Below are 21,417 nucleotides of genomic sequence, written 5' to 3' on the forward strand. Positions count from 1 at the left end.
CCAAATATAACATAAATGAACACTGTAGCAGATGAGAGATGGAGACATTTTTCACTGCTGCACAACAGTAGAGCAACAGGACCACAGTCTGTTGTACCGGTTTAAAAGATGGCAGTGTTAAAATGTAGAATTTGACTCCCTGCGTGATTTTAGTTCAACCTTTAATTTACTTCTGGACATATTAAAAGAACTTTTACGACAAAGAAATTTGTTTTATGTGATTTTATGACTTGGTGTAAAATGCGAGATATTCCATTTTAACAAAACACACAAAACATTACCTCATTTTAAATGTTCCAAAACATTATTTTGTCAAAGAAAACATCACCCCCCCCCCCAAAACTCTGGAAAGAAAACCTTCATGTGTAAATCTGGAACTACCACATAATCACAGTGAACACCGATATAAATCACATTTATATTTATATAAAACATAACTCCATCTCTTCTAGTTTCTCCTACAAAGTAGTGAATGCCACCAATTCACAACGAGGCAGACGATGTGCATCTCAAAGCGCTAAAACTGCACCAAACAGACAAGTGCACAGAAAAGCTCATCACTTACACCACTAGTAACTCAAATACACGTACTGTAGAGACATTCAGTGCAGGTACATTCACATAGGGAACAACAGCGGTGTCTTTGCAGAGTATGTTCATGTATGATTGTATGCTTGCTTGAGTTGGTCCCTAATGAACTCATCTTTAGTATCTAGATATTATAAAGTCACACGAATCTACAGTCAAACTACCGTGTTTGTGAGTAAACGCATTCACACAGAAGCAGTGAAGTACACTTACATTCACTGTAGGCCTCGATCACTGAGCCAAGACATTGCTGCTGAGGACTGAATGGTCTGAAACTGACAGGCAGGTATGAAACAGATGAACTGCTACATACACGAGAAAGCAGAAAGGCACAGCAGCTGCTTCACTGACATGAGGGGGTGTGAGCAACGGCAGGAGGATGTAAGACAAACGATAAGACACTGTTTGCAACAAAGAGGCATGGTATACAAAACAAATTTCAAATCAAACTGGTAGAGCTGTCATGTTACACAAAGTACTGTAAATCCCTTGTCTTGTCTTGTCTTTTCTCCATTACATTGATTCACAAAACTTAGTTGTGAGACTCTAACAGCTAAAGGGTGTCATTGTGAGTACAAATGTTTACCAGCTTAAAGACATTAATTGGCAACAGAAACTGAGGTCAAAAAGCAACAAAATGTTAGGCCCATAGAAGTATCACACCACACTCAAACGTACACACACACACACACACACACACACACACACACACACACACACACACACACACAGTTTCCATCACTACAATCAGAGTTGTGGCAACACGAGTTCCCATGTGGTTCCTTCCATTTAACTCCAACAGCTTCATGATATCAAAAACTCAAAAGAAATTTCGAATGTTAAGAAACGACATTCGGTACAGCCCTAATATGTGTGTGATGAGTCTTAGATTAGAAAGGTATTTAAAAGGGCAGTTCACCCAAAAATTAAAAATACATATTTTCCCTCTTAGAGTGGTGTTTAATGATCTCTTTCCAGACCAGGTTATAATCTATAACCAGAACTACTTTTATTCTGCAGTAAAATCTATTGGAACCAATTTCTTTCTGCTAGAAAGAAATTAGTTCCTACATGAAACTCGCCAAAAGAATCTAGATGGATAAACAGCACCACAGGTAAGAAGAAAAAACATTTTTAATTTTAGGATGAACTGTCCCTTTGAAACAAACAAAAACAAAGTAGGATAAAGATGGTAGTAAACATATAGTATATATATATGTATTTAAGAAATACAAGACAATCTCTTATTAACCCCAATATTTCCGCAGCGCAAAGAAAGTTCTCTCGTCATACTGTATACAGCATGTATATCAACTGGAATACTGAACAGATGTCCCATAATCCTCCAGTGAACATAAATCCAAGGCTCAGAGAAAGTAAATAATCTACTTTCTGAACTTTGCTAGTCCAGGAACATTGTGCAGCTTCTGCATCAAGAATACCAGCAACCACAAGTGATTCTAGTGATCATGAACCTAAGGGACTCGCTGTCATGTCCATAACATGAAGACTTCATGAATATTTATGATTCGTCCCATCTCCACATGCTAATTTATCTCATCTCACAATCACCTCATTAACTACTGTGGTAATCGCATTTAACCAGTAAACACTGGCACATTAAGACAAACTAGAGCAAGCTTTTGACATGAAGGTGACTGGATCAAAAACTACAGCTGTGCCTCTGAACTTTTTCATGTGTCACTATTTCACAGTGGAAAGGATTTTTTTTATACTGATCAACAGAAAAAAAATATACTGTGTTTATTCAGATTTTGTAAACCTGGACATGATGTCTCCATGAGCAAAAGCAGTTTGTTTACACACACACACCAGTGTCCTGTTGTGTATGTACTATTTTCATGCATGTTACAGGTTTTGGGAATATCACAGTTATACTGTAACTGCTGCCACTGATCCTCTACTAAATATTGAATTCATCCTCAACTCTGAATAAAATCTACATGTTGTCCTTCTTTGTAACACTGACAGTGTGGACATAAAGGCAGCTGTCAGGTTTTCAACCACTTCCCCTGCACTTAAATGTTTACCAAAGTACATTATGTTAGCAATCATTGTTTAAATCAAATGAATCTGTACAAGACACTAATCAATGAACATCTGATGGAAAGCTGTAGTTGGTATATATATATAATTTTTCTGTGTATATTTGTGAGTGAGGAGGATTGTGGTGCAGCTCAAACAACTTTAAGATTCTAAAACAGGATTAAATGTAGTTTAAAGTGAGTTTTTAAATATTAGCTGCACATGGTCTTAATTTGGTTTGACAGCATTTCATGCTGAAATATTTACACGTTTAAATAGTCATTAAATGCTGTGCATCAAGAATTTTTAAATGTAAAACAGACTTCTAAAAATTTCCAGTTTGAAACTAAACCCCTTCTCAACTGCAAATCACCAAAATCTGACTTTGACTTAATCAGTGGTCCATAAGTATCCCATGTCTGATCTGTTTGATCCATATATTCATTCAGTTGTTGCCACCTGAATTTTGTTCCCGTCAAGGTACAGCTGATTAATAGGAATAGAAAAGGAGAATATTCTTTCTCCACTACAGTTTTTTTTTTAACATAAATATTATGGTCCACATTGGTACGTATTCACAGGAGGCTCTGCTTTTTAATTTACTTGTTGGCATGGTGACTTTAAGTATCAGAGCTCCTTTAATGATGGTTCTTCATGTTCACTACAAACGTGCTTCTGTCAGGTTCAACCTACTCAGAGTTGATCGAACTAAATCTCATCAGCTGTCCTGTAACCGGCTTTGCTCAACCACCTTTCTGAAATATCCCCCAGATAAAGGTGGAGTGTTGAGTGGTACTGGTTTAGGTAAGTGGAGATGACATATATGATATATGCATTTTAAATGATTCTGACATTGCTCGTTGCTATTCTCTTTGAGTTCTTGGCTCATTTAGTTCAAGTAGGAAAATATTTTAACTATTGTTTCTGGCCACACAACTATTAGATGCTTATTTTATATAAGCCCCTGGCCTGCTGCTCATTTAACAGTCACTGATGCCTTTGTGAGTGAATGAAGGAGTGAAAATTTGTCACACAGTGACACAGGAAAAAGGACTAAACAAGACACAGATCAATGTGCACCTATAAAAACTGTTTGGCTACATCACAAAATAGACTAGATCGTTTTCTTCTGAATAATGTGAGACAGATTAGAACCTACACATGCACATCCAGTGCAAACCTTCATTTTGCTGCTTTTTTCAATGGGCCTCATGCAAGATCAACTCACACAAACAGATTTGTTCTTATGTGGTTTGTACAAGTGATTTAGAACTTGCCTCCATCAACCAATTATTTTGTATTTTCTTTAAAATACGGTCACAATTTTCCAAACGGTCCAGACTTTTTATAGTATTACCAGTTGTACAGTCAGTTGACCGTTATCACAGCAGACATATATATGATTAGACAACTACATTTCCATAGTTTCAGTTCCAAGACATTTTGAGCTTGAAAAAAACAAAACAAAAACACTTGACTGCATTTCAAATTAGAATATAATTCTAAATTTACACATGATGTTTAACAAAATTATCTAAATTATCTGTTACCTACTTTTGGGCCTGGTGGTCATATCCTCACATGCAGGTTTATGAAAGTTGCTCTGACATTTTTATTTCAAGCCATTTTCATATTGAGCAGTTTCTTATTTAGTTCAGTGACAGTATGAGCTTTGGCTTACACAGCATTACATCACTCATTTACTACGTTTTTTGGCTTTAGCAGGTCTCTTAATTCCAATGCTGATATTGTTAAAATATCAGACTTTCCTTTAAAGATCCCTGAAAGCCGGATTCAATCTCCAAACTCATAAAGCTCTTCTTTTTACTCTTTGATGCCATTTTCATGAGTGAACGTTTCTTGACAAATGGGGCAGGAAGTGCTGCCTTATCTGGTATTATTGGGGTGTTAATTATGCTAATTTACAAGTCTCATGCACATGCAAGCAAACACATGCAGGTGGATCCTTTGCCTGTTATCTGAAGTTATGAGCATTTGCTGACTCTGATGTGGCAAGTTTCACCACAATACAATATTATATTGATTCTCTGGACAACAATACAATATTTGCTGATATCACAAAGTGATTTGTGGTCGATATGGACAATATGATGTGTGTCTATTTAACACTTTCAGTTACAACTCAAAAAAGCAACTAAATTATGATTCAGTAATTTTATGATTGAACTCTTCATCAGACATTTGTGACACAGACATGACATTGGAATTTCAAAATAAAGGCCTATCATAAAGATGCCAATAATGATTGATATTGTCACTTGCCATTGATTATACTGGATCATTGAACATATTGATCTATCGATCCAGACTGATGTTTCGCTACACTCCGTTCGTAAAAATGTTCTTGCATGAGGCCCAATGTTTTGTATCAAGAGTGAATAAGGGAGAATGTAAACATGATTACTTTGGATTTTCCTTATGGAATGAATGAATAACACTTTCACTGGTTTAGTGGCAGTGCTACAACGGTCAACAGGTAAAGACAAGACACAACTATAAATCATCGCTAAGCAGTAGGCAGTGTAGAGCGTAGTGACCACGGTGAACAATGCCACTGTAGACACTAGAGAGAACAAAACTAACACATTTAAACAGTAACACCCTGTCGTGAATCTCTAGTATCAGTAGCTTCACTGGTTGTGGAGTTGTTGCTCCTTGAAGGCAGAGCTATAGATATACAGAGTAAGGCAAACTTGGTTTTCGGGTCAGTCCTTCAGAGCCATATTCGCACCAAATGTTCCACGGCCGTTACATCCTCTCATTTTAAAACCGTGTAATTACCATGGAGCTTTTCGTGCTAACATTGGGCAGACAGTTCCCCAAGCTATGTATGTCTATGGCTCTGCTCCACGGCAGCTGGACAGAGTGAGTCTTTGCAGGACAAATCAGCCTCGACCAGCTTCAGTGAGTAAAGCTGTAATTTAGAGAAAGGCTTGTTATGGTAGAGATGTGGACTGAAAGCAGCCAGGTACCGTCAGAGCAGACAACACAAGGCCAGGGGGGCGAGCGCTGCCAACAGGAAGTAGGTGACTCTGTAGAGGTGGAGCGGAGAGAAGGTCACCATGGCGATGGCCAAGGGGAGAGGGAGGCAGGATGTCAGAGGCAGGAGTTTGCTGAAAGAGATGAAGATGACGCAGAACTGGGCTCAGCTGTGGCAGGATAACACATCTGATGGGGGAATCTGAGTGTTAGTAATGATGTGCTGTTACCTGTTGCTGAGTTTTAAAGTGTTGCAGTTAATAAGCAGCATGTACACAATAATTACAGGCACAATGTGTGGCCAACAAGGGTCAGGATCCAACTGGGTGGAATACCTGCAGAGAATCACAACATAGATAAAACAAACGCCTGTTTCACACACACACACACACACACACACACACACACACACACACACACACACACACACACACACACACACACACACACACACACACAGCAACTGTAGAACTACAATGATAAACTGATTATTAATAAACTACTAAATTAATCATCAACTATTTTGATAATCAATTTATCATTTAAAATATTTTTTTAATTAAAATTATCCAAATTCTGTTGTTATTCTCTCATGCTCCCATTTAAACAGTGTACCTCAGGTTGCGGCTCCAGTGGATGAGTGAGGGTGCAATGAGCATGAGCGGTAGTGTGAAGAGCGCTGACAGGCAGAGGTGGAGCTGTAAGTCATCCCTCACCTCCTGCAGAGCACATTCAGACAGGAGGGCGGTGCCATTACATTCTTTAGATCTGCTGAAGGATTCAGCGTTCACTGTGCCGTTCTCAGCCTCCTTATGCTTCCGGGGTGCCTGGAAAGATGGCAGAAAACTTAAGTTACTTCCGAAGGTGATTTCACAAGAATCAGTGTAATATTTTAAAGGATTCTGCAACCACAATACCATCACACAGACCATCTGATGCTGGTGGGGTGGTCGGAGCAGAATACCATTCAACATGAAAATCTTACCAGATTCAACATGTGACTCAAAGATCTTTCTGTCATCTGCAGCCTCAGAACCTGAACATGTGATGACAAACAGATGTGTACAATTCATGCTACTCAGTAAAATGACTGGGAAAGCTTCAATTCTATTGGCACATCTCAAAACTCACTCTGTAAAGGTGGAGCAGGAAGGCAACAAAGATTGACAGCGCCCCACAGGACGTCCCTCCCAGAACAGTCAGACACAGAGTGATGAGGAGCTGCGTCCGTGGCCGCAAGGTGCCACAGTCTCTAGAGACAGATGGTCTGCACAGAAAACAGAAAATAAAAATCAGAAAATGTAATTTAAAAGGGAAGTTAGATTTTTTAATTTATTCTTGTTAAGTGGGAGCGTATAATTACTTAAAGTAGAAGCAGTCGGCACACCCCCAGTTTGGAGAAGCAGCAGGAGTACCAATGCAGGAAGCTAAGAAATGTACTGATGCAACAAAACATATTTCAACCACCAGGCTCCTTTGGGAAAAACAGTAATTTTACTTGGTGGTAGACCAGCAACTCCTGCAGCTACTGCAAGGTAAATTAATGTATTTTTATGTTATTCCTTATAGAATGGAAATTTTTTGCCAGAAAAGAGTGTCCGACAGCAAGATTAAGTGGTGAAAATATTCTAAACATAGTGCACACCTTAAGTGATTGAGGTTTATTTTTTTTGTTTTTTTTAGGTGTCTAAAAATACATTTTGCTGCTGACCCTGTCTACAGCAGTGCATTGCTTAGCTAACTAAACTGGTACTTCAACTGCTTCTCCAAACTGGGAACTGCCATCCGCCATCTAATGTAGGTAGGAGCATTGGGCAATGCCTTACTCCACCAAAATAACCACAGAAGTGCGACTACACATTACAATGGCAGAGGGTAGTGTTGTGTCATAGCGGTTTCCCCACAAATGTCCCTAAATTGCAACAATTACGATTCCCCTCCACATCATGTGTGCATGCTCACTTCTCAGCTGATTCTCACTGTGTCTCACAGCTCTGAAGCGTTTATTTATACTTCAAGTCTATGTTTTCAACAATACTTGCGTAAATGCAAGGTTGATGTCCAATAAAAAGGTAAATATATCTATCTACATAAGTGAACAGAACTCTCTCTGCACAGCCAGTCTCAAGGATCAGATGCTGGTCGACCGCAGGAACATCTCAGATAAAATCATCAAAATAAACCACAACAGGTTCTCTCAGGAGTCTGCTGAGCTCAGTGTGTGGTGGTTTATGTTGAGGATTATATTTATTCACGTATTGCAACTTAGTTGGAGCAGAGCATGCTGCTCTCTGCAGTTTGAAATGTAGTTTAAAACACTGTGTATGGCCCACAGTTCCCATCAGGCCTGGTCTGGACTAAGTAGCTGTTTCATATTCCAAAATAAAATCTTACATTTTGTTTGTATTGTATCTGGTCATGCACTTTATGTGCCTCACTCTTCTAATACAGTGTGTGGTAATGCGTTAAATGACATAGCAGATGTAATAATATTACCAAAATCCATTTCATAACGTTACACTACTTTCTTATTGCTAAAATACACTGACTATGGACAAGTACCTGATACAACCGTACTTCAAAACAACTAAACTACTCCTCTATAACCTTTACACTTGAATAATATATAAATATATAAATGTCTCAGTCAATATATGTATACAGCGTGCCTATAGACCATCCCGTCACAGATTCAAATGACATACCTTGGCATTTAAATGTCCAATCATACCTGTGTAGTGGAGCTAATATTAGTGAGACCAGTCGCATGATGAGACGGAGCAGTGTGCTGCCCCAGTATGCAACAGCTGCCCCAAAGATGTAAAGCAGAGGTGAAAGAAGGTGGGGCCATTCTTCAGCCGGTGCCACACCCTCATGAAAGGTCATATCAGGAGTGGTTGAGGGAAGGGTGTCCATAAGGGGGAAGCAAAGAACTGACCAGACCTCCTGAAACCAGCTACAACTGTGGGAGGCAAGAAAGGGAGAGATTGGCAAGTTAAAGAAATCACATGTGGTTTGAGAATATTTCATTGAAGCAGCGTTCATATTAATGTCAAAAGGCTATGAGATGCAATTAAAAGCTGCAAAAAGTCTAATGAGTGGGCCTCCAGTTCAGATTATGTTATTGTCTCCAAGGTCAAGAATGTATTTAAACCCCCAAATTCCACAATTCCAAAGCCTACCTCAGCAAGATGTGCAGAACACAAACGGGCAGATTGACTTTATGAGGCTGCAGGCCTTTGCCCACCACCTGGCTCATGTCTGCAGCTCGCCTCGTCTTACAGATGGAAGACAGCTGCCCCCCACAGGCCAGGAGAAGGGTTACAGCTGTGTACACTGGCACCATGGGACCACAGAACCTCAGGATCTGTCAGATAAGAGACAGCAGGTCACACAGCTGTACATAGCAAGATTAATGGGTTAATGAGGCATGTTGAACATGACGCCAATATAAAGTCAAAGGTGGCTCCTCTTTAGCCTGGCTTGATCAGCATGACAAAAAGTGTTGGGCTTTGACTGATTTCCTGTTGATATTCTCTATAAGAGATGCAGATTCTCAGTCATTGTCACCCAGTGATTACGGGTAAATACAGCAGCACAAACTGTATATGTTGTGTTGTCACGGGAACCCACATGCATTCAGTTAGTGGTGCAGAAAATGAACATTTATGTTTGGTCCTGATTTACCGCCAAGTCCTTTTACGCTGCTGGTATTTCAGCAAATAGAACACTGATTAGAAAATTGATTCCAAATTTCCACCATTATGGGACACTGTCAGAGAGGGCAGCCCCCTGAAAAATCAAAGATTCAAGTCATCTGTCGTACACCCCTCAGAGACCCCAACAGTTCAGTCCTGAGGAGAAGTTGCAGAGTGCTATGCTGTAGTATTTTTTGTGAGGGTGAAGAGTCAAATGATGCATCGAACACCTCCTTTTCATGAGAGCCCAATGAAGAAAACAAAGAAACAAACAAAGAAAGAAGACTGATAACCACCTCTGCAAGGGGTTTTAGGTTTTATGAAGCCAGCTAAGTGAGAAGAAAGCCTGGCTAGGTCAAACTTATTTTGTAGTACAGCCCTCACACCTGGGAGCTTTCCCCCGTTTTAATCACTATTTATTCTGGGAGAACAATGAAAGAACCAAGATGTTCAGGATGGTTTTAATTTAAACAAACAATGAAAAAAAATCTGTACAATAATCGTAATATTTTTTGTGCTGTCATTACAAATTTTAAAAGGCGAAAAAACAAAACATACCTGTCCCAGCACCCTGGGTAATGAAGTCCTTATTGACACCTGAAGTTAAGTCAGAAGATAGCAGTTATTTCTCATCACATTTTAACTTTCTTAATGGTGATTTAAAACCACTTTTGTCATGATGAATTATCTCCAGGATGAGCAGCAGCTGAGGAGTAGTACCTTATATTGGCAGTTGGGGGCAGTGTGGAGCTGGAGGAGGACACCTGAGGTGTTGTCTGGGCGACTTGTGTGTAGCATCCCTGAGATCTCCGTCGCTGACGGCACACTGGAAGACAGATGACAGAGACAGTGAATGAGACATGTAAATGTTCCAGACAAAGAAATGACAAACAGTGACAGAACTGACCTGACTGTGATTAAAGAGTCCTCTCGAAACCATGGCACCTTTATTCTGTACACACTGGGAAGTCTATCTGCAGACAGACAATGATCATTAATACATTTTATCATGTGTACATGTGCCTGCCTATGTATCACAAGACAAACTTACCTTTATGTACTTTACACTGGCTTGCGACATTAATTCTAAAAGCCTGATAGACCTGAAGACACAGAGGTGTTCAACAGTTAGTGACACAGTAGAAACAGAGATTCTGAGTTTAGAAAGCTCCTGATGAAGTCATGAAAGCTACCTGGTGAAAGTGTTGCAGCTGGATGGTGTGAAGAAGGCCAGAGGAGTTGACTGTAACATCGCTGACAGTCAAACCTGGAAAAGCAGCCGTTACTGAAAAGGATTGTCTTTTCTTTTACTTGGTTTTACATAATTAGCAGCATCTACAGTAAGACAACTCACCGAAGGACAGGACATGTGGTACGGCGACGGACAGAGTCTGAGATTCTTGTCTCTGCCACTCGCACTCCACCGTGAACTGTGGACCAGACAAACTCGGATTTATCACCAATGTTAATTCATTCAAATAACCTTTCCATGTGCTTCTTAGTCCATCTGTTCTTCTGACCATTTTGCTGGATTAACGCAGAATTTTATATTCTACAAACATGGCTGAATCCTGATTCCTCCAGTAACTGTGACTGATCATAAAATTGTGTACAAGAATTCATGGTTTCCAGATGATATTTCATGTTATTTTCACATGTCAAAATGTTTTGGGAGATATCAACAATGGCATTTTCAAAATGTCAGACAAACCATTAAAAAATATCAAAAAGCCATTTTGGGTATTCTGTCCTAATTAGCATATTCATTTTGGATATGCACATTGAAGATATCTACAATGACAGTTTGACTAGTGGAAATTTATTTTTTGTATCTAAAATTAAATTCTGATGAGTTATAAAAGGAAATTTAAATAATCTCAAATATAATTGTTACTAGTATGAACATATTTTCACTGGTTACAATTGTATTTCAGATCTGACATGAAAGTATCGATATCTGAAATGAATCATTACTAGTTACAGTTTCAAGCCAACATGTCAATAATTGAATCTTATTCATGATATCTGTAATAGAGCAACTGTAGATATCTACAATGAGCACTGCCACTAATAAGAATCTAATCATTATATTGATATCAATTTCAGAAATGCAAATAGTCAAAATTACATTATATGTAATAACGATATGCCAACATGGAACTATAACACATCAAAATTAATTATGACACAACTTATAATTAATTAGAAATTTAAAAGAGAAGTCAATGGTAAAACTAACTGGTAGTAATAAAGTTACACTACAATGTACAATTACCAATTTCCACGATTAAGTAATTAATTTGATGAACATTTTGATGAGAAAGAAATTGCATTATGGCTGTTTTGGGTTGGAATTCTAACTAGTCAAAGAGCAGTTGTTTATATCTACAACTGGTATGATAAGTAAGACTGTGAAGTAAGATAAATGTAGACATTACTTGCTAAAAATCATCATATTAGCACCGTCATTGTGAGTATTTAGTTCAAAACATGCCTGGGTTGAGGTTAGCCCAGCAAGAAACACAGACACAACAGAGAGAAACAAAGAGGTAGAGAGAAGCGTCTCTTCATCAGAGAGGAGTGAGTTCTCATTTTGTTTCAAGTACCTGTTTGCCGTTGAGGTTGGAGGCCGAAACAACCAGATGAGTGACTGAAGACAAGTCGCTGAGACTCAGAATCAGGACCTGAGGGACATAACAGACAGTCACTGTATGAGCAGCCAGCAGCAGCTCACACTGAACTGAACAGTGACTCTTTAGAGGATAGTTACCTTGTATGGTGGCAGAAGCTCAGTTCCCATGGACAGATCCACTGCATGCACACTGGGAAATTCAAAGAGCGCAAATGAAGAGTAACAGAAACGCATACGACATGACATTACATTTTCTCTGTGACAGAGTGCAAAAAAAATCAGGACAGTGAAAAAAGGGGACTTTCATTGAGGATACAGGTGGTGGGGACAGACATATAATCATCTACTTACCATGAAGAACCGTTCTTGTGCGTGCAGCCATACACCCAGCTGGTCATCTCCTGTTGGACAACAGGAAATCACCTTTTTCAAGTTTTTCTTCACTTATTCTGGTGTCTGCTTCACTAAATATGTGCCCTTTACACTTAAATCTGAAAAACTGGGCTGCCTTTTCAGCTTCGTTCATTCATATATCCTTATAAATCACTGGACAAATGAAAGATGCGGGTGGCGGTGGCCAGTGAAATGAAGCATTACACAGGTTGTAGCTGAGACCTAGAGGGATGACAACATTGACACAACAGTGCTGAAAACTCACCAGGTTGTTGCTGCGGCAGTAGAAATGGCTGTAAGCTTTCCTGCGACTCGACAGGGCAAACAGAAAGTACTTGACCTGTCCTTCCTGTAGACAGAGAGGACACTGAAGACAACTGGTACATTTTTTCTGTCTATGTCTTTACAAGACCAAATTTATTGGCTGGATGTAAGGAGTTGATTCATTTTATATGGTACAATGTCTGGTACCTTAGGTGTGCTGTAAGCCAGACGCAGTGTGTTCACTTCACTCCATGCCTCAGGAAAATCTGGAAAATGGAAAAGAAAAAGAGAAAAAACAGGACACAGATGAGTGAATTTTAAATAGCATCACTCAATCAAAACCTCAGTCACTCACTTTGATTTATACAGTTAATAAAAACTCAAAATATTTTCAAAGAAACAAAACAAATATGAAACACTTGTCAAGATATGACATGATGACTAAAAGTACAGGGACAGGATGGTGCTCTAAATAGGAGACTATTAAAATAAACTAATACTATTAATAAACCCCTATGCAGTCGTCCGAACGAAGCCAAAAATTTGTGACCACGCAGACTTCACATTTAGCAAGTGTTCCCACTGCGCATGCTTGTTACTACACCAGTGGAAGGCAGCCATGCAGTGAACTATGTTGAGTCTGCCAGAAAGAAGAAGAGTAGGACCACGGCCCTATTCTTGTCAAGTGGTTTCACATTACATTTTCTCTTTTTGCCTTTTTCTTGTTGTTGAGCCAAAAACAAGAAACACAGGAGCTCTTCTTGCTGTTGCCATTTAATATCCATGCTTCTTCTTCTTTTTGATTTTTATGGAGGTTGGCAAACAAATTATGGCACATGGAGTGTAGTGGGAATCAGGGAATGTGCATGTGTGGTACGCAAGGCCGCCGTGAACCCACAGTTGTAGTATGACTGGAACTGTGAGCCATCCACAGACACGAAAAGTATGTCTCGGCCTTAATGAAGTCTGTTTCTCTGTTCATTTCAGCCTCTCCATGCTGACGTGTTTCCTCTTACCTGAGATGGAGATGGAGGTGTCTTGAGTTTCTCCCAACATCCTGACAGGGTGTCTGATGAAGTGATGGTTTAGTACAGACATTTTCTTCTCTGGGTTTTCTGTGAACTAATAACAACACGTTGGTTAGCTTAGACACAGATGACAGGTGATTGCAATGAAGCTTTATCAGAGACATAATATTTTACGAGCTTGTCACATCAGTCTCTAGTGTGATAACATCTCTCTAGTATGACAACAATCCTCATTATTTCTTTTTGTAACATTTTTCACAGGAAAGATTAATTTTAGAAAATTTGTATTAATGTTTGTTGTTCTGACCTGTCTGGTTTCAGGATTGATGAGGTCGAAGAATGCCCTGACAGTAGCAAGAACAAGCTCTTTGCACCTGGAACACAAAGATGCTCCTTATTAATAATCTGCTTATTATTTAAATATAGTTCTGAAAAAAAAAAAAACATAATGTCATGCTTTTACCAAACGATGGACAGATGGTCAGTGGACACCCATGTTCTGGGAACTGCAGTAGCCTTGACAAAAACAAGACAAGAAAAAAAATTGAAAGAAAAGTTGAAGTTTGATCCTGGAGCAGTAGCACAAAATAGTTCCAGAAAATTTTAGTGCTGTCTACCAAAGTTCCAACAAGGTAAAAATATGATCCCTGGTGCAGAGACTTAAACTACACAGTGGAAATATATAAGAGGAAACATTAAGTTTTTTAAAATGTTCCAGGGTTCCTGGAAAAGTTCCCCAAAGTTCCCAAGAGGGGTCAAGTGCCACTTAACCAATTCACAAACATTTCTTACCACCAGTGACAACTTATTTGGGTCGCCTGGAGGGCAAGGTAGAGATGTCAGGCCGGAGCGGACCTGGTAGTCACGGTAACCACCCCCAACAGACAGAACGGTTACATTCCTGAGCTTGTTCGCCTGGTTCACCCACTTCTGTCTCACTGCAGAGTAGAAATCTACACAGAGGGAAAGATTAAGCAAAGATTAACCGCTTATCTGAATACTCCATATCAAAGCTCCATTCAAGACCAGCAGCTCTCCTTACCCAGCAGGTATGGGTCCAGAGCCAGCACTGGAGCCAGGTGAGGGGAGGCCTGGGTAATGATGAGGCTGACCAGATTAGTGTTGAAGCGTGGCAGGGTGTAGAGCGCCCGGGCCACCACTCCTCCCATGGAGTGACCAACAAGCACCACACTCTGTGGGGGGGTCTTCAGGTGCTGGCAGGCAGAAAAAAGGAGAAAACAGACTCAATTCACTTGCTGAGTTTAGCATTATCAGAAAGTTGAGTTGGAAAAATGAAAGGTGTCATTTTTGCATAATAGTGCCACCAAAAAAAAACAAAACAAAGATCTTATATTTAAATTTTAACTTTGGGATGAAATGTCATGATTTTTGAGGACTGCTCCTTTTGATTTTAAATTAAATTACTTTGCAGGGTTTTTGTAACTGATACACCTGCAGTTTGTGCGCAGATTACATGACCACACTGAAGCGTTGTTAGTTGTCTCATGTTGCTTTTAAACCTCATATTCAAATTTACACCAATGTGACTAGGCAAGACAGTGTATCATCTCCATAGCAATGACTTTCTGTGCTTCTGTTCTAACCGGTGGCTTTTCAGACTTTTTTTGTAGGTAGATACAATTTGTAGTGCCTTAAAATGTGAATGAGTATAGCGATGTGACTTGCTAAAGTTGTATTTCTGAAAACATGAAATTAAACGTGAGGGTGAGGGGAGTAAGAGAGGAGGAGCAGGGGAGAGTGACAGTGAATGAGAGCAGAGCAAAAGCAATGAAGTTGTCAGTTTAAAAGTAAATTTAAACATTATGGCTTGAGTCAAATTCGACTCACAAGTCAGCTGGTAAACACTTCGCTCAAGAGACTGTGGACAATCTCCCAACTTTTATTGCTTAAAATGGAAGAAAACAATTAGGGAGTTAAAAAATCTGCACTGTAAAACAAATCTAAAGTCTTTAGGGGAGCCCTTCATATTGGAGTGGTAACACAGTGTGTCCAGTAATGGCCATAGGTTTGTTAGCAGCTATACTCGCTGCTGTTCAAGTAATTATCATACATTTGAAAATCCCCAGATGATTGGTAGGTGGTGAGATCTCAGATTGCCTGGTTTCTCCTCCATTCAAAATTCTGCAGTTACTGTCAGTCTGTAACTGACCTGACCAGTTGATTTTGCTACAAACCGACTGGCTGTTGAAAACAGGTGACGTGCCAAACGGTCTAAAATCAGCCTCTGGCAACTTGACAGGGTAAGTTGTAGGCAATGCAATCAGCTGGCCTAAGTCAAACTACGATGAGCCAATTCACACCGGTGCAACTTTCTAGAACAGTTTAATCTTGTTGTGAAGTTCATATTACAAGTTAAACCCAAGTAATTTATTAACAATTATCCCCTGCAAGTTGACAGCTGTATGAATATTTAAAAGGCACTGGAATATTTACTCCTAACTTTTGCTCTTCTGAACATTAGCATTTAGGGATTTTAGTTTATTCCACTGTTGCCTTGACAACTTCTTCACTACTGTGCGATGTACAAGCAATTTGGATTCATTAAATGTAGATGGTGATGGCATGTGTTTGATATGTATCCCTCACACTGAAACAGTACTCCACCAGCAATATCCTTCATCAAGAGTAAGTAACCTCATCTGACAGAGTAGATGATATTTGAGTCCTGACCTTGTAGAGCCTCAGAATGGCCTTAATGCTCTCATGCAGGAAGTGTGTCTGCCGGAGCAAACTGCCACCGTACAGGGCCACCAGCTCCTCATTGAAGTCCACGGTGAACACATTGAAGTGGAGACCTCCCTCCATGTTTTCAGCCTTCCTCAATGCCACAGAGCCCAGAGAACGAGCTTCACGAAGAGAACAAGACATTTGAATGTGTCAAATTTCGACAGTGCAAAAGAGTTGAGTCAAATTATACAGATGTGGGCTCAATGTTAGTCCTAAATTAATCACCATCAGTGAGTTTGAATGAGGTTCTTATCCATAGTCAGTGTATCACCTACAGTACATGTTGGTCGACAAGTCCCCAAGCTAAGCAATGCTATATATGCAAGCCAAGTATTGTTGTCTCCAAAGCTACCAGACTCCACTGACAAAATCAGTAATTTTACCTCACAGAACACAGGAGTTGCTGTCTACCGCTGCCTTGATCGGTTAGTTTTTTTGTGTCATTGTGTGACTTCTGTGTTTTAAAAGATTAGTTCAAATTCACCTAAGTCATACAATAACACAAACAAACTAATAGATCTATGCAGCAGTGGACCAGCAACTCCTGTGTTCTGGGAGGTAAAATTACTGATTTCACTAATGGAGTCTGGTGGCTTCAGAGAATATTATAAATATAGCTTACAGTTAAAGTCATATTTTTTTTAAGGTGGTTAAAATACATTTTGTTGCTGACACTGTCCACAGCAGTTCATTGTTTAGCTTCCGTGCTGGTACTCCTTTCTGCTTCTCCAAACTGAGGCGTGTTGACCACCATCTACTGTTAGTAATACACTGACTATTGATAAGTATGTCATACATACAACCCCTCTTCAAATAATCCAAACTATCCCTTTAATTCTACTCATGCTGCAAAAATTATTTATGCACAGCAAATTATTTCTTTATATTTTGAATTATTGATTAGAGTCATCACATCTTGGGCTTCTTCAGATCCTCAGGGCAGCTCTCTGTGACCTAAAAAGAAAAATGCTCACTTTGCTGCTAAAAAAGCTCATTAAATTTACAAAGACTGAACCATTCTCCTGTATGGAAGACGCTGAAAAATACCAGCAGCACCCTGATCTTTTCTGACACCAGTGCTTCATCAAGCTGTTGTGAAGTTCAGAAGCTTATCAAACAACTGCTGGTGTTAAAAATACATCAGCTCGAGGAGTCTAAATGTAGGCAGAGAAATGCTGAGAAACAGAGAGCATGGACCATCATTGCCAACACCCAGTGTAACTGCAAAACGTGTTTGTATTCACGTGAATAAAAGCGCGGGTGTTTTCCTCCTACACACAACTGATAGCAAGAACAGGCAGCCAGCATCATCTCAGAGAGGATTTGTGTCATTGAGAGCATTATTTGTTAGAGAACATATCAGGTCACCAGACGGTTCAGGTTTGATTCTCCAAGACAGAATTATTTCAAACTCCAGTGCAAGTAAAAATAGCCTATAAGATATAAAATAATGCAGTAGTATATATATTTTCTTACTGTCAACATGAAAAGGCCAAAACCAACGAGGCATTAGTCCATCTTTTAATACATTCTGACTTTCATTCCCTGTGGCACTCAGATCAATGCACAGATTCTTTGTGCTAAGGGCATATATCTTTTAAAATTGATCATAAAAATATTGTTTCATTTTTTAAAAGAAAATGTTACTTAAAGAGGGAGAAATAATCTATTTTTCTCCATGGCAACAACTGTGCATGCAGATGCTGCAGTCGGAAGCTCCTCAAACTTTGCTACTGTCATTTTTTCTGCGTTATTGCAGAAATACTTTTTTTTTTTAAAGACAGAAATACACTCATGGACATTGTAAAAGGAAGCGTGGGGTTTGAATTAAAGAGCCGCGGACTCAGAGACGAGCAACAATATGCATGGCATCTTTCAACACGCAGCCAGATCAGCTGGATGCACCATGTGCACATGCTTTGTGCACAAACACAGTCAAAGTTTCCCAGATGTCAAACTTTTTATGTGAACATGTCCACCGTATTATTATCACCATCATGTTGCTGCTGTTTACATTCAGCCATATGCAAAAAAAAAAAAAAATGCACTCCCGAATAGTTTTATTTTATATTTTATCCTTTTGAAATTTAATTAGCTGTATATATGTTGTACGTGTGTGCAGCATGAAGGGACAACAACTTTCATTTCGTTGTGCAACTCTGTGTTATATAATGATAAATAAATTACCTTGATACCTGATTGGGATTGGTTGGGGACTATTTTCAGCTGTGGATTAACACAAATGTGGTGCTTCAGTGATTATTTGGGGCAGCAGGATGGTGTAGGCCTATGTGGGAGTGAGTCAAAATAAACTGCAGTGTGTGTATTCATGGCAATGAGAGAAAATGTCACCCAGTGCAACAGTGTGGATCATAGATGTGTTTTTAGACAGTGCTGGAGCTCTATGGCACAGAGCAACAAGATACTTTAGGCTTTGAATGCACAGACAACAAACAATTGCAAAAAGTTGTAAGATCAACTCATTGTTGGTTTTGGTCTTTTCCTGGGATTTGACAATGGGAAAAATATAGAATATCAGCCACACAAAACAATGTTGAAACTTGTTTTCTTCTCTAACATATTCTGTCTTCAAATACTGAATGCTTGTGTGCAACTTTGTGAAGGACAATTTAGTCTGCTTGACGGTCAGGTACAGAGACTAATCACCAAAAAGCATGAAGTCATACTCTTGTCCTCAAACAACCTCGTCATATCCACTTATTGAAACGGTCACCTCCTCCTGCTTGTACATCTGAATTCCTTTGTTGTTCACAGCTGAAACATCCTGCTTTCACTTGCCTTTCTTTTTTGTGCTGTTGTTGTTTGCTAATTTAAATGCTAATACTGAAAGCCGTCTTTGAGCACTCCTTCATTTAACCTTCCATTAATGTCGTGCACTTACCTTGTTTGTAACTGCCTGCGTTTCCGGGCAGGAAGAGCACAGGGGCACCGGTGAGTTTGAGGGCTCGGGTCTCCTGGGCGTACAGACCCTCTCCGTAAAGGTAGAGGCCGTATGCTGGGTAGAGTCTGGCCACACGACGAGGCAGAGCCACACGCTGTCAGCCCAACATGCAACAACATAAACACAGATCAGAAGGTCTCGCAGTCACACTTGATCTCAGACAGTTGATAAACCTTGACCCCTAAATGTATCTCCAGACCTGCATTATAGGAAATGCAATTAGTTGATTGGGAGAACATTAATCTGAAACAATTCTGACAATCATTTAAAATCAAACAAACAAAACAACTGTCAAGCAAACTTGCAAAACCTTTGCTTTTTCTAGTCTCTCAAATGTATGGATTTACGGTCTCTAATTTTCCCCCAAATGTGGTAAACTGAATATTTTGGGTTTTTTGACCGTTGGTTGAACAAAACAAGCTGTTTAAAGACATCAGCTTGGGGTATGTGAAATTATACTGGACATATTTATATTCAGGCTATTTATTTTTACATCAAATAACTAATCAAAAAACACATGAAAAATATTTATTAACTGCAGCTATGGATGATAACAATTAAACAAAGATCAATTATTTGGTTGTTAAGAATTTTATATGTTACATAAAATTTAATCAATCTGCTATCAAACAAAGATCTGACCTTATTTTTATGAGAATGCTCTGTATATTATCTGATATTCAATTTTATGTGTTGAATATGTAGGCTTCTACACCTTTGTGTTATGTTGTCAGTGAATATGCAATATGTTGCTGATGAAATAAAGCTTTAATTGGGGGGTTCATTTGGTATTGTTTGACATTTATTAGAAATAATCGACTGATTGATCATTAATCTTATGAATGATTGAATAAGGAAAGCGATTAGAATTTGCAATCCCACTATTGACCAAATCAAATATAGTATTGTTTCATTCTGCTCAGACTTTTCATTGTAGATCACAGTTGAAGACCAGAAAATTGAGCTCTACCACACTGTAATAATAACTAGCCTGTGTTCTACAAATTTAAATTTTAACAAAAATGTTAACTGAATAATTCTTTCCTTTCACATCTGTATTCATCACTAGCTCTACAGCCCTGATTCAAGAGATGAGTCCATTAACAACATAAACAAAGCATATATGGGGCTCTTTGTATTCATCTTCCCATATATCATAACAAAAAGGCTGTCTGCCTGCAGTATGGTCGATGCCCATACAGTGCATTGCCCCCAGCTGTGCTCCACTTCTGGACACATGCACACATTAGTGAGCATAAAGAAGAAGAAGGCGACCTACATTGCATTGCTAACATGTTTTAACTGCCTTCACCTGACTTGCAACCATCTCTGTGCAACACACGTCCCTGATCGTATCTTACAACAGCTGATCTGCTGAGAGGATTCAAGGATCAGCAGTTGATTTATGCTTTCATAACCTGGCTAATTTGGGTTTATCTAGTCCGTTTCCTCAAGAAAACAGGCACACCTCCAAGCAGACAGGTGAGTGTGTTCGTGGAAACCACTGAGGAGGAAATACGTGAGGCAACACTGCCCTGCGTCTGACGCTCGCAGCTTTCACGAAATAGCTTAAAACACGTTTGTTAGTGATGATTTATATTGTCTGTTCAGGTTTAAACTACATTTAGTTCGCGGCGTTGACATGATTTAGCAAGATAACCTACAATATAATTAGCCGAAAACAACGCAGCCAACACGGCATGCTGCTAGCTAATTTATGGATGTTGTATGAGGTGTGAAGTGAAATAATTAGCCCGGCTACTCACCCGATACTCCGGGTATTCAAACATATAGGTCATACTGCATCTGTTCTCCTCGAAGCCAGTCAGCAACTCTCGCAGGCCAACCGCCAGAAGCCCCAGAGCTAACCCGTAAAAGGCCACAGTGAAGAGTTTCATGGTTCACTTCGGTCTCTGGCTCTCAGATATTACAGGTGTTTCGCCTCCATGTTTGAATTTTCATCCTGTGAACTCCTCGCCGCGTCAGACACCACACAGGTTGTCACACTCACCGGCTGAGCCTCACACAACAGGAACCACATACTATACAAACAGCGGT

General features: G+C 39.5%; 1 protein-coding gene across 1 annotated transcript; it reads right to left on the bottom strand.

Annotated features, from left to right (window-relative positions):
- Positions 1 to 4,714: 4,714 nt before the first annotated feature.
- Positions 4,715 to 21,293, bottom strand: pgap1 (post-GPI attachment to proteins inositol deacylase 1). Its single transcript, XM_084724484.1, has 26 exons — positions 21,126 to 21,293; positions 19,300 to 19,453; positions 16,341 to 16,516; positions 14,692 to 14,863; positions 14,442 to 14,602; positions 14,113 to 14,165; positions 13,957 to 14,023; positions 13,638 to 13,743; positions 12,829 to 12,887; positions 12,623 to 12,706; positions 12,316 to 12,365; positions 12,103 to 12,154; positions 11,939 to 12,016; positions 10,687 to 10,762; positions 10,526 to 10,599; positions 10,384 to 10,435; positions 10,240 to 10,306; positions 10,053 to 10,158; positions 9,891 to 9,929; positions 8,817 to 9,001; positions 8,366 to 8,596; positions 6,766 to 6,901; positions 6,620 to 6,670; positions 6,250 to 6,461; positions 5,865 to 5,969; positions 4,715 to 5,768 (listed from the first exon to the last, which is right to left on the bottom strand). The coding sequence occupies exons 1-26, from the start codon at positions 21,255 to 21,257 to the stop codon at positions 5,630 to 5,632; spliced, it is 2,817 nt and encodes a 938-aa protein (XP_084580610.1). The 5' UTR covers positions 21,258 to 21,293; the 3' UTR covers positions 4,715 to 5,629.
- Positions 21,294 to 21,417: the final 124 nt, after the last annotated feature.

The sequence above is a fragment of the Lutjanus erythropterus genome, chromosome 8 (genome assembly GCF_056507025.1).
Source record: "Lutjanus erythropterus isolate fLutEry1 chromosome 8, fLutEry1.hap2, whole genome shotgun sequence".
In the NCBI taxonomy this organism is placed as follows: Eukaryota; Metazoa; Chordata; class Actinopteri; order Lutjaniformes; family Lutjanidae; genus Lutjanus; species Lutjanus erythropterus.